The following is a 13,953-nucleotide window of genomic DNA, read 5'->3' as shown; positions in this document are numbered from 1 at the left end:
ATCCCCTGAGTAAATATGCTGCAGCTATTTTGCAGCATTCAGGGTCCATGTCCATCAAACTGGATAAGAAAGAGAACTTTCCAGAAAACTCTTTTTAGACACCAAGATGATTATTGAGCTCTCCAGATAGTCTGTTCAATGTAATTAAATAATTGGTCTTCAGTATGTCACCTTCAGATTTGCAAACCACTGTATCATTTTCTGACTCATAAAAGAAATTCTTTCATTTCTACTCATTTTTTTCTTGAGATGCACTCATTTTGATTACTTTGCAAACTCGAACGCTTTTTGCGTGTTTCGTAGTTGGGCCACCTGTAGCACTGCTTTACACCTATGCTAGGCACATGCATGATGATCTCTTTGGGGCCCAGTTTTAAATGCTTTGGTACCATTAGAAGAATATCTTCTTATCAGTGGGAGACAGTGTCGGCCGTCCATTGGCCACAAATTGAAAAGCGAATGGCCAGTCAGAAACCATGGTAACTGGGGAAAAGGTGCACTCGAACACATTAGCACAGTCGAAATGGCTTTGACCTAACTCAAATGAACCTAATAATAACTTCTATGGGTTTTTTTCTGCACACACAAATTTGTATGCTCAAACTTTTGCCGCCTGTAAGATTTTGCCACCCCTAAGAACTTGCCGCCCATGCCCATGTGGCCCATTTATAAATACGGGGCTGGATGTCCCTCTGGTAACATTATGAGTATATTTCGCCAACTCCTGCTGTCACTGCAAATGTGGGCTCCTGGGGGGGGGGGGGGGGGCACAAGGGGGGTTTGACAACTACTGCTGTCACTGTAAATGTGGGTTGTCTAGGGGAGGGGGGATAGAGGGGAGACCTGTAAGGAAGAGAAAGTTCTGACACTTCTGCATGGGTCAGAAAGGCCTCGTCTTCGGCCACACTGAACCTGTAATTGACCTTCTTTCCTTTTCTCTTTCTTTGCAGTGGAAACATTTCTTAGCTACGCACTCCACTGATAACAGCCAACCTAAACTCCATATAGAACCTTGTTTACAGCATTTCTGACCTCCATCCAACAGTGATCCTTATTCCTTTCCACCAAGTCATCCCCTGGCATCTTTCTTTCTTAAATCTCTCCCTCGTGAGTCCAACATCTCTCCTGTGGAACACACTGCTACCTGTAACCTGAAAAACAATCCATACCTTATCATCCTTCCTTCAGACAAACGCACCACCACATTGGCCATGAATCATAGTATCTCTGTGACTGAGGGCCTCCACCAATTTACCAACACCTCTGCATTCCAACCTTACAACCCTTAGCCCACCACAGAAGTCTAACATGAGCTCAAGTAACTTCTCAAGGCCTTCCTTATGTCCTTCCCTATCCACTTTGCAACTCCATTAGCTTAAGTGACTGCTTTCAGTAACTGAGGATCATAAATTAGTCTTGCCATGGCCACCGGAGAGTGCATTTGGGTGTCTGTCACCGTGTGTGTGTCTGTGTGTATGGGGGGGGCGGGGGGGGGGGGGGGGGGGGCGCTTTGGTGTGTATACTGTTGCTGGAAAAAGAGCTAGTGCTTGAAAGGTAGTATGAATTTTGTCCTCTATTATGTGTTACTGTGTTCCACGCATGGATCCGCTATAGGTGAGTAGTTGCCTTTCTGTTATTTTACATATTGCTCCATCCAGGAATTGCCACTGTTGTTATATTTGCTATTACATATTTTATAATAATGTAAAGGGTAGCAAAATTGAAGGCCCCAAAGATAAAATCATCAAAGAAGTACATCAGTTTAACTATGAATTGGATACCTAGAAATTGACAGTATTATAGATGCTGTTTTGTGAAGATGATTTCGTTTTTGTGGTGATTTCCGAAGTCCACTGAAAAGTGTCAGTAAGGTGTACTTTTACAAACTGAATAATAACTAACAAATGAACAAGTTCTTTTTATGAATCAGAAATTCAAGGCTACAAGATTATGATAGTGAATTTTTGAAATAATTGCAAGTTAAGATTGGAAGATTGTTAAACATGTCATTTTTAAATATTATTTAGTTTATAAATACAAATTTTTTAAGGTGGAGGGGGAAAAAAGAAATTTGTTGAGAAGAGAAGAATGAGGAAGTCCAAATGAATTAATCCAATTTAGAAACAGCTATTTGCTCACTGGAAATCCCTGTTTCTCGTGATTTACATTAATTGATCACTAATGTTTCTTTAAAGTTAATGTTTTCAGGTAAACTAATGATCTTCTTGCTATCAATAATTAGGAACCTACACAGTGAATAATAATGTTTTGATAATCTTTGTTTAAAAAAAAGAAATTTATTATTTTTGTTAACTATTGTGCATATACTAGGTGTAAAAAATAAAATAAACATATTCAAAGTGTATAACTGTACCAGTTGGGCCAGTTGGGGGTGGCACACCTTGCTATGTATTCCTGATATTGCCAATCTGGGCGCAGTATGCAGTGTAGGATAACTGAAGAAACTTAACAAGCCAGGATTGCTAAAAAAGCATTTTACTGGAGGACAAACTCTTTGTCTTTAAATATGTCTGCTTGTGTCTGTATATGTGTGGATGGATATGTGTGTGTGTGCGAGTGTATACCCGTCCTTTTTTCCCCCTAAGGTAAGTCTTTCCGCTCCTGGGATTGGAATGACTCCTTACCCTCTCCCTTAAAACCCACATCCTTTCGTCTTTCCCTCTCCTTCCCTCATTCCTGATGAGGCAACAGTTTGTTGCGAAAGCTTGAATTTTGTGTGTATGTTTGTTTGTGTGTCTATCGACCTGCCAGTGCTTTCGTTTGGTAAGTCACATCATCTTTGTTTTTAGATATATTTTACCCACGTGGAATGTTTCCCTCTATTATATATATATATATATATATATATATATATATATATATATATATATATATATATATATATATATATATATATATATAAAATAGAGGGAAACATTCCACGTGGGAAAAATATATCTAAAAAGAAAGATGATGAAACTTACCAAACAAAAGCGCTGGCAGGTCGATAGACACACAAACAAACACAAACATACACACAAAATTCTAGCTTTCGCAACCAATGGTTGCCTCGTCAGGAAAGAGGGAAGGAGAAGGAAAGACAAAAGGATATGGGTTTTAAGGGAGAGGGTAAGGAGTCATTCCAATCCCGGGAGTGGAAAGACTTACCTTAGGGGGAAAAAAGGACAGGTATACACTCGCACACACACACATATCCATCCACACATACACAGACACAAGCAGACATGTCTGATCTTCATGGTAGTGGGAAGTGCATATGCAGTGTGAAGTGAGTTGCAACACTGGTGGACAATATTTTTTACAAATATTAAAGCATAAGATCTGATGATGACATTGTTCTTTCAAAACTGGTCCTTCACTAAAATGCTTTTATAGCAGTATTGACTTATGAAGTTTTCTTCAGTTATTATACCTTGCTATGTCTCACATTGACTCAGTACCTTTGAATACTACATCTCTTATCCCTGAAATTTTTATGTTGTTGGCTACTGATTTACTGCAAAACTGCATAGCTAATCATATGTACAGTCATTGAAGTGGCATTAAGTCCAAGTGGATAGAAGTTAATCTGTGGCAGTCTTTCAGTCCAGTGAATTTTTGGGACATCATCTATTGATAAACTTGTTGCTAAAATGATAGCTGACTATCTCACCATTAAAAAAGTCTATTTTATCACAAAAATTATTGCTTATGCACTTTATTACACAAATAGCATAAGAAAATTCCCACATGATTGCATTTTCATCAGTTGAATTCAGTATCTTACAGATTTTGGAATAATCCACTTCTGACTGATCCATCTTATAGTTTTTCTATGCAAGTTGCTTTCACAGTAGATTGATTTTAGCATTGGGTTTTCTGACTTTACATTTTAATTCTAGTTTATTCAGTGCTCTTTTCAGTGAAACTATAGCTGCATCTGATGTCAGTTTATTCCTTACATTTTCTTCATCAGGAGAAACGTTGATAGATATCTCAGGTTCTTCTGGTTTAGGCCTTCTTTGCCACAACTTCTCTTTAATATTTATGTATTTCTTTTTGATAGATATTTGGCTCATTAGAAAATAATGAAGGGCTAGAGACCACATTTTTCTTGGGGTTTCAGTTTGTTTACCACTGATGGTTAACAAAACTGCTATTGTTCTGAGTTTCTTTGGAAACTTAATCACTCTCAAAACAATTGTGAGACATATATCTGTTTCATTGGAGAACTGCTCTTATGCATTTTAAAAACAGTGTTGCATTTTTTTGGAGGCATAAAGAAATGTTTACCTTTAATTTATTTGTAGCCAGATCTGCATATTGCAATGAAACATGGCATTTTTTCTTATTTTTCACTTTTATATGTGATTATCTAGAAGTTCTAACACACAACACCATAAGCGAAATCACAAAATAAGCTCTGACAATTTCAAAAGAAAACATCAGATAAAACAGAATTACACCAAGTTGAGTCTCAAAATGGCACAGTTGCTGGTAGTTCGTGGAAAAGTCACCTACCTATCTGTGTTAATGTGTGGAAAGATGTCCCACTTCCTCTTTTCTACTCACTGTGAATGAGTAGTTTATATGAGAGACATCAGGAATAGGTAAAATTGCACACGCACACACACACACACACACACACGCACACACACACACACACACACGTGTGCGGATGGACAGACAGAGAGAGAGAGAGAGAGAGAGAGAGAGAGAGAGAGGGAGAGAGAGAGAGGGAGAGAGAGAGAGAGTGGAGGAAAATAATAAATTACTCTGGACAAAATCACTGATTTTCTGGGCAAATTCCAATCTTTTGAGCTTAATTAGGAAGAATTTTCCAGTTCTGAAAACTTTGACATTTGCAAAATGTGAATCACACACAGAACAACTGTGAGATTAGTTACTTGGATTGGAGTATTAGCCTATACAAAGAAGAAAACTATCACTTTGAAATTTTGTGCCCTGGTCCTCATGTATTGTATATAAATTCACATTACAAGTAGCCTGTTGCTGTAGAGTCTCTTGATGGACAATCAACAAAGTACATTTGAACATTTTACAAGGTAAAAACTAATATCCTAGCTGAATTCTTTACTTTCTCTATTAGTGCAGATGGACACTTCCATGCTGTCTGTTGTTACGTCTGAAGCTCTGAATGTGGTATCTTTGCTGGGTTTTTTTCCCCAACTTCAACATGTTTTGCCATAGAAGCTACAGATAACACTTTCAGGAGTATATGAACATTAGCAGCACCATTCTTTTGCTGCCTTCCACAGTTTATCCTATTTGTCATCAATGGTTTATTATAGGAATTATTTCATACTATTTTCACAGTTGATTTGTGGAACTGTAAGACTTTTCCAGTGAGTAATCTTATGTAGTTTTCTTTTTCCCATTTGATTTTAAACTGGCACAATAATAATGAAAACAAGTAGGGAAGAGATAGATTTAGAATTCTGGCTTCTGATTATTGCCATAAAACTATATCAGATTTGCATATTCAGTCAGCCATGGGGGTATGCTGCAGAAAAATACGTTGTGATAGATTGAAACAGCAATAATGTTTTATTGTATGGTTTGTGATTTGCACAAAATTGTAATTTTGCTTATGACATTACTTGTTGATACAGCAGGTGTTAAATCTAGATTACTTCATTCATGCAAAACTTGTGGTATTGATCCATACTAATACAACAGTAACATTAAAAATTGTTTCATAATGTCTATGAATGATGACTTAATTGCCTGAATTTAGAGATTAATGATTCAGAACTGACATTTGCAACATTGTTTAAATAACTAGGAGCAAACATTGTGTTTTTATTTTTGACTCAAACATTACATTAATTTTTAGGTAAATTATTTTTGAATAATGTATACAGTATAGCTTAGGTCAATGAAATGAAAGAAGTGTAAAGAGTATGGGTAATTTGTGCTAGATGATAAGTAGAACACTACCTGTAAATAATAAAGATGAGTTGCAGACTGGGTAAAAGAACAGAAACAATGGAGGTTATTCTTTGTATTTTTGTACTGGACGCATATTTTACACTAAATGTTAGTCTGTGATATCCATTCTTATTATATGCACATGTGTAGTAACTTTTACATTCAACAATATTAATTTTACTTATTTTGTGATGAAAATGTATCTCATACAACAGCAGCAGTATTTTATGTTGTATTTGTAGTTAATCTGGAAAGGAATGTAGGACATGACACATCCAATTTTATAAAAGACAAACTGCTATTTATAAGTTGAATCATAATGCTGAAGAGAATTTACTACCTAGAATCGCTGAAAGTGTTTAACTCTTTGCTCTAATGATATGTTACTGTTGATAATCTACTACTTAAATGAAATGGGTTTTACTGTAGCAAATTACATTGCTTAATCCATTTAAGTAAAATGTACTGCGTGTGATAAGCCCAGATGATTCTCATTTCAGTGATGTGTACCTATTGATGATTTACCTGTAAAGAAAGTATGTTTTCACAGTATTTTCTCCACACAGCTCCATGTGTTGTACCAAGTGTGAGACAGGGTAGGATTCAGTTGTGGATAGGGAATGAAACAACAGATGAGCTGCCACTGGTAGTCCAACATGGGGAACGGTTGTTCGTAAAGTGTGATCCAATGTATGAGTTCCCAGCAAATCGAACACCTATTTGCAACAATGGTACATGGACTGTTATGCCTCGATGTGGACCAGGTGAGTGATGTTTGTTTTTCTTACTGCTACAATACTGTCTGCTAATGTATTGATGCAACACACATGTATCTCATAAACATGTTATGAACACTTATGAAAAAATGTATGTCTTGATTTAGGTACAGGTTTTCATATTTTTAATGCTGTACATATCTTACTTTCAAAAACTTGGTGAACCATTTTCTTCAGGGTTTCAAGTGTGCTTCACATACTCACACACACACACACACACACACACACACACACACACACACACACACACACAGTATTGAAGAATTACTTTGGTTTATCACTTCATTAAATACTTTAGACATGAAAAGTTAAAGAAGGTGTGGAATAAATACAGCTGTGTGTACAGTATATTGCTGAATGCTGAGGAACAAAGTAATTTCAACATGGAAAACTGTTGCAGATACTATATTTCACCACAGAGAAGATGTTTACATGTGTGGTAAAGTGATCAGTGTATGGAGTATTCATCAATCAGAGGTTTGTTTATAAAGGAATTGAAAATTCAGAATGGAATAACAACAATATAAGAAGGATCAACAAATAAAGTAGAAGAGGCAGACAAGCACAATGAAATAGACTGGTAGATATTATTCATCTATTGAACTAAATCGTTAATCAAATGTAGACAAGACAAAAATCACACACATTCACACAAGCACAGCTCACAGCTATGTGTCCACTGTCATCCTTGGCAGCTAAGGACCGGCTGAGTCAGTGGTTGGTGTGTGTGATATATATAGTTTGATAGCTGAATGATATTAACTCCTGGGGCCATGTTTTCACTTAAGTCTTTCAATGCTGTGTCAAATGCACTTCTCCTTCTGCCAGGTGAGAACAGTGGCGGATTTTTAGCTTACAGCCAGGAGCACATTGCAGACAAGAAGGCTACGTGATGTTTCTGTCCCATAAATTGCCGTTGTTGAAATTGCTGTACCATGACTTACATTGACACACAAAGTCCTAGTAAGGTAGCATGTCCATGGTTACGTAACAAATGCGAAAAATACCAAGATGGTTGTCAGTTACGCTGTAATTCACAACATAAAAAAACACCTCCAGAACAAGTATATTTAATAATCTCACAGGACAATAGTTCACAACATATACATGTATGGCATAGCCACATGGCAGTATAAGAACAGTACAGTTCTAGCTAATGTATTAAATAACAAAATGAGTTGGAGCCGACTGAGGACAATCTCCAGGTGATGGTCAGATATGTAGACAGCATGACGCAAGTGGTGCTGGGAAATACCTGTGCACCTGCTATACACAATTGCTCGGCTGCAGCATTGCCCCATGGCAGCCACACTTCACAGTAAGGAATTTGGAGTGACAGTCTCATCGCTTGTGCCAGTCCTACAATGACGGCTGACATTGGGGACATTGGCTGGTGCCCGATATCTAGGTAGTACCCCAGTGGGTTACCACGCATTATATAATCAGTCTGAAACCTTTCTGTACTCCAGGTCTCTTCTGTGAACACAGCCTTCTTTCAAGATTCTGAAATCAAATTTAAGTGATGATTAAATTTGTGCTGTGTGCAAAATTCTGATGCAGGTACCTTTTGTGCCTTTCCTCCAGTGTATGTGCTCCTACTATTTTTCTTTCTCTTGCTTTACTTACACCAAATCCAGTCATACATCACAATTAAATTTTTATCTCCCTCAACAATTTGAATAATTTCCTTTATCTCATTATACACAATTTCAGTCTCTTCATTGTTTGTGAAGCCAGTTGGTTACTACTGTAGTGGGTGTTGACTGTATGTCTATCTTGGCTATGATAATGTGTTCACTATTCTGTTCATAGTAGCTTACCTGCATTTCTCTTTTTCAGTACATTACTTGAGCTAGTCCTGCATTACCCCTGTTTGATTTTGTATTCTACTCATCTGACCAGAAGTTCTGCCCTTGCAGCCACTTCACTAATTCCCACTATAACTAACTTTGACCATCCATTTCCCTTTTTAAGTTCTCTAAACTGTGCACCCAATTACGGCTTCTAACATTTGACGCTGTGTCCCCTTTCTCTTCTGATGATGATATTCTCTTGCATGTTGTCGCCCCACCCTCCCTGTCCCCAAGGATAACTGAATGGGGGCTATTATACTTCAGGAATATTTTACCCAAAAGGATATCATGATTATTAAACCAAACATTAGAGCACCAGTGGTACAGCTGTCTGTATTGTTGAGGAACACAAGCCATCTCACCTTGGCAAGTTCATTGGGAGGATCCAGAGTACTTTAGCACAAAAGTAGAAAATGTAACATTCTCCCTGAATGTTCATTACACTTCCACCTTTTAATGAACTCAGTGCATTCTTGTCTAAAATAACTTCTACCAATGTGTTTCTCTTTGTCTGTATAGTACGTAGGGACAGCCAAGTTGGATTGATCCTCAATTTTTATAGATATTTCTACTGAAAAGCAAATACCATGGGCATGTAGTCTCATATCATGAAAATCAGAAATGAACATTGATAATATTTGTGACAGAACAGCCACATCTACTTATCAGTAACTAAAACACGAATAATGGAAACCTGCACATCAACTCTTCCATTCTCCAATTGGTCTTAATTTAACATTTCGTAGTAAACACTTTTCTAATATTATGTGTATCTTAATGAAATATTAATTTAATACAACATAATAATACTAACTTTATATGAAAATCCACAGGCTGATCATCCCATGTTATAGTTGTTACTTAGTTTGCAGTTCCATTCAGCTTTTACTCAAATATTTATATTTCTTATGGAGCCATAGTATACGTAATTACCTTAGTTCTGACTAATGGAAATGTGGGTTCAGCTTTGCGAAGAAATACACAGAAATGATAGTAGATGACATTGTTACGCAGTAGGACATTGGATATTGCAACTAGTTTTGATTGTCTCAAAATGTTTCATTTTCATCATAATGAACCACTGTTCTCACAGTTTGAGCTGATAGTTTGCGTGCTACCTCCAACATGTGAACATACTTTAGTGGTCTTAACTGTACATGACTGCAAATAAAATGCAGAAATTTGATTAACTGTGATTGCCATACAAATAAAATGAGAGGTATTAATATTTGTGTGTTACAGATGTGGAATTTGAAACTAATGTTTCAGAAAACAACCTTCATTGAGTCTTTAACAGTTTTGCACTAGTGTATATTTCAGAAAAAAAATCTGCAAAAAAGAGCAACTTGTTTTGTGATTGGTAAATGCTTGATAAGTAATTGCTGACCTGTGCACTGGGATTTATGTTTTTAACCTTTGATCATAAAACACTTTTAAGATTAGTAGTTGCAGAGATACTTTCAGTGATTTAAATTATTATTTTCTCACTTTATTTTAAGCTTGCCATTGACTTACTAATTTCCTAATATGATTATTCTTGAAATAAATTTCATGCAGGTAATTTTTACTAAATCAAATTCAGAAAGCACTAAGTTTCATAAATGTGCCTTTGATTTTGCTACGCACAGTGTAGTGAAATCACTGCAGGAAATAGACACTACATACATGTTAAGTTGAGTGAGTACCTAGTTGAAAGAGATATTTTATGACAGATTCAATTCATCCAATTTCAAAGGTAACTATGTAGAACACAAATGAAATCAAATGTTTTGTGTGTTGCTGTAGTTTGCAGGAACAGTATTCATTTTACGATGTCATCAGCCATCAACTAGTGCATCTGCTGTTGGTGATATATCTCTCAATGTGGGAATAAATGAGATCTTACAATTCACATTAAGTATTTGCTAAGAGCGATTCAACTACATCCATGCTCTCCAAACAACTGTGAAGTATACGGCAGAGGTTATGTTCCAATGTACCAGTAGTTAGGGCTTTTTCCCATTTCATTCACATATGTAGTGTGGGAAGAATGATTGTTTAAATACCTCTGTGCCTGCTGCAATTTGTCTGATATTGCCCAAGTAATTCCTATGGGAATGATATGTGGGTGGTTGTAGTACGTTCCTAAAGTCATCATTGAAAGCTGGTTCCTGAAACTTCATAAGTAGACTTTCTAGGGATAGTTTATGTCTATCTTCAAGAGTCTGCCAGTTCAGTTCTTTCAACATCTCTGTGACACTCTCCTGCGGGTCAGACAAACTTGCGACCATTTGTTTTGCCCTTCTCTGGACACGTTCAGTATCCCATCAGTCCTTTCTTGTATGGGCTGCACACACTTCAGCAATTATTCTTGGATGGGTCACACGAGTGATTTCTAAACAGTCCCCTTCGTGGACTGGTTGTATTTCTCCATTATTTTAACAATAAATCTCTACCTACTTTACCCATGACTAAGCCTACATGATTGCTCAATTTCATGACCATACAAAGTGTTAGACCAGGAATTTGTGTGAGTTCACCAATTCCAGTTGTGTCTTACTGATATTATAGTCATAGTATATTACTTTTTTTTTCTTTTTGTGAAGTTCATAATCTAACATTTCTAGATCTGGCTGAGTATTTGTGCAGTGTCTTTCAGACAGTAATTCATTATAAATAACTGCATCACCTGCAAAAAATCTAAGGTTACTATTAATATTGTCTGCAAGACCATTAATATATAACGTGAACAGCTAGGGGCCCTAACTCACTTCCCTGCCATACACCCGAACTTATGTCTACATCAGTCTGTGACTCTTCATCTAGGCTAACTTGCTGCATCCTCCCCATCAAGAAATTCTCAGTCCTGTCACATATTTCACTTGATAACCCATATGACCGTACTTTTGATAATGTGGGTAGTTGTGGTACTGAGTCAAATGCCTTTCAGAAATCGAGGAATACTGCATCTACATGAAACTTCCTGGCAGATTAAAACTGTGTGCCAGACTGAGACTGGAACTCACATGCACACTCCACTGCAGAGTGAAAAAATCTCATTCTGGACTGCATCTACATGATTGCCTTGATCCCTGGCTTTTGTAGCATCATTTGAGAAAAGTGCAAGTTGGATTTCACATGATCTATGGTTTCAAAATCCATGCTGGTTGGCATGAAGGAGGTCATTCTGTTCAAGATACCGCCTTAAATATGAGCTCAGAATATGTTCTAAGATTCTACAAGAAATGAAAATCAAGGATAATGGACTGTTTGTTGATAACTCAACCATAAATTCAGTGTAGAATCAGATAAGGATTCCATTGGGCCCTGGAACTTTGCTCAGTTTTAACAATTTCTACTGTTTCTCATTGCCACTGGAATTAATATCTATTTCACCCATCTTTTCAGTGGCATAAGAATTAAATTGGGGCAATACCCATTGGTTTTGCTTTGTAATTGAGCATTTGAAAACAGGGATAAGTATTTCTCCTTTAAGCTTTTTTACCCTCATTTTCAGTTCCTGTCTCATCCATGAGTAGCTGGACACCAACTTTGGCACCACTAACAGCTTTCACATACAACCAGAATTTCTTTGGACTTCATGAGAGATCTTTCTGTCATATTATGTTACAGTGGTCATTGAAGGGTTTCTGGATTGTTCACTTGACAGCCAAACATGTTCTCTACCTATGGCCTGCTGCTTTGGTTTATACTAATTATACAATAGTCTCACTTTCTTTAGAAGTTTTTTGTACAGTGACTGTGTCCCATAGAGGGTGTTTCCCATAATGAAGTGTCCCAGTGGGCCCATATCTGTTCAGTGCATGGTCAACTGTTCTGTTAAATTTGAGCCATAGTTCCTCTACATGCTGCTGTCATGAGTTAAAAGTTCCAAGTTCCTCATTGGGAAATGACACTTGGCAGTCACTGTTGCTACAACTGCCATATGGTCACTGATACCGGTTTTAATATGGACATTCTCAAAGGTGTCAGGTCTGTTTGTTGCCATTAGATCTGTTTCCATCATGAATGGAGTCCGAACCATTTGTTCTAGGTATTTTTGAGAGAAGTTTAGAGAAGTAATGCCTCGTGTGAGGTCTTGTCACATCCACCACTAACAAAACTGTAATTTTCCCACTTGATTGTTATATGATTAGCAAACTAAGGTTTTCTCTAAAGTTTTCTATTACATCAGGAGGTGACTCTGGTGATCAATAGAAGGATTGAAATACAATTTTATGCCTACCTCTGATACTGCATCTTCCCCAAAGAATCTCCCAAGCAGCTTGATAATCAAACAAATGTCAGCTGAAGAATCTGAGACAGAAGCCAACATGCAATTTGTCATTAAGTGGTCACAAAATCTTTAACAATTCTGATCAACAATTTGATGGGTAATGGTAGTACATCTTTAAAGACAGTTTGTTGCCAGTACAGCCTGTTTTTAGAGAATCAAATCTCATGAAGACTGTTGCAAAACGCAGGAAGATTTTTAAGGAAATTAGTATTTTTTGGTTTTGACTGGCTGATAATAATAAATAAATATAAAATTATAGTGAGACAGAATGGCTGGCCATATGCTGCCTCCTATTCCTCCCTTTTCAACTGAAGAATGACCAGCCATGTTGTTTCCTTGTAATTTTACAGTTTTCTCAATTGAATTTTGTTATTTGGTATAAATAAATACAAAGTAATATATGTCACAGAACAAATAACAATGGTACAGTTTGAATACAGCTACAATGATAAAACTTGCTCTCTTATCTTTATGTGCATCTATGTTTCGTGTGTGTGTGTGTATATTTTTAAGAGAGAGAAGGAGAGGGAGAATGAGGAATGAGAGTGACTGTAACAGATCAAGCATATCCATGTGAAAATTAGACAAAGAAAGAGGAGGTAGTGGTTTTAAATTTGAGTTTTGGAATGTATATGCATGTACAAATTTGTTTTAGTGCTTGCACGTAAATAATTTTTTGATGATGCAAATGCAGTTGTATCGATATTGGTAGGTATGTAATCAGCAGCATAGAAGAGTTCTCTCTGCTAAAATTGGAGTTCTTCAAAGACGTAAAAAATATGATTTTCACTTCACATTTAAAAATTTAGTTAAGGAGTAAATATTTAATAGAGCAGTAACTTTTCTTATTTTAGCTCGCTGCAAGCGTATGCCCAGAGCTCCCAGGAATGGCTTGGTCATTGCTCCCAAAACAGAACATGGTATGCTCGCTCGTTTTAAGTGTAGGGATGGTTTCACACTTCGTGGAGGGAATGTGACTGAGTGCCGTTACGGAAACTGGACTGGCGAATTACCATATTGTCAGGAAGGTATTTCAGTTTTAATACTGTTATAGTTTCAGTTACTCTCTTACATTGTAAACAGTTATTTACATCTT

General features: G+C 36.8%; 1 protein-coding gene across 1 annotated transcript in view; it reads left to right on the top strand.

The window, feature by feature from the left end:
* The window catches only part of LOC124620018, a gene marked incomplete at its 5' end in the record, with an annotated part of 235,959 nt that overhangs the window by 51,198 nt on the left and 170,808 nt on the right, over window positions 1-13,953 (top strand). The window contains 2 exons of the mRNA XM_047146685.1: window positions 6,519-6,716; window positions 13,712-13,885. Coding sequence (XP_047002641.1) covers window positions 6,519-6,716; window positions 13,712-13,885 — 372 coding nt within the window. The remainder of the gene's footprint in view (window positions 1-6,518; window positions 6,717-13,711; window positions 13,886-13,953) is intronic.

Source organism: Schistocerca americana, chromosome 6, assembly GCF_021461395.2.
Source record: "Schistocerca americana isolate TAMUIC-IGC-003095 chromosome 6, iqSchAmer2.1, whole genome shotgun sequence".
Classification (NCBI taxonomy): Eukaryota; Metazoa; Arthropoda; class Insecta; order Orthoptera; family Acrididae; genus Schistocerca; species Schistocerca americana.
The sequence above is the reverse complement of the archived record's forward strand: the minus strand, read 5'-3'. Positions and strand labels throughout refer to the sequence as shown.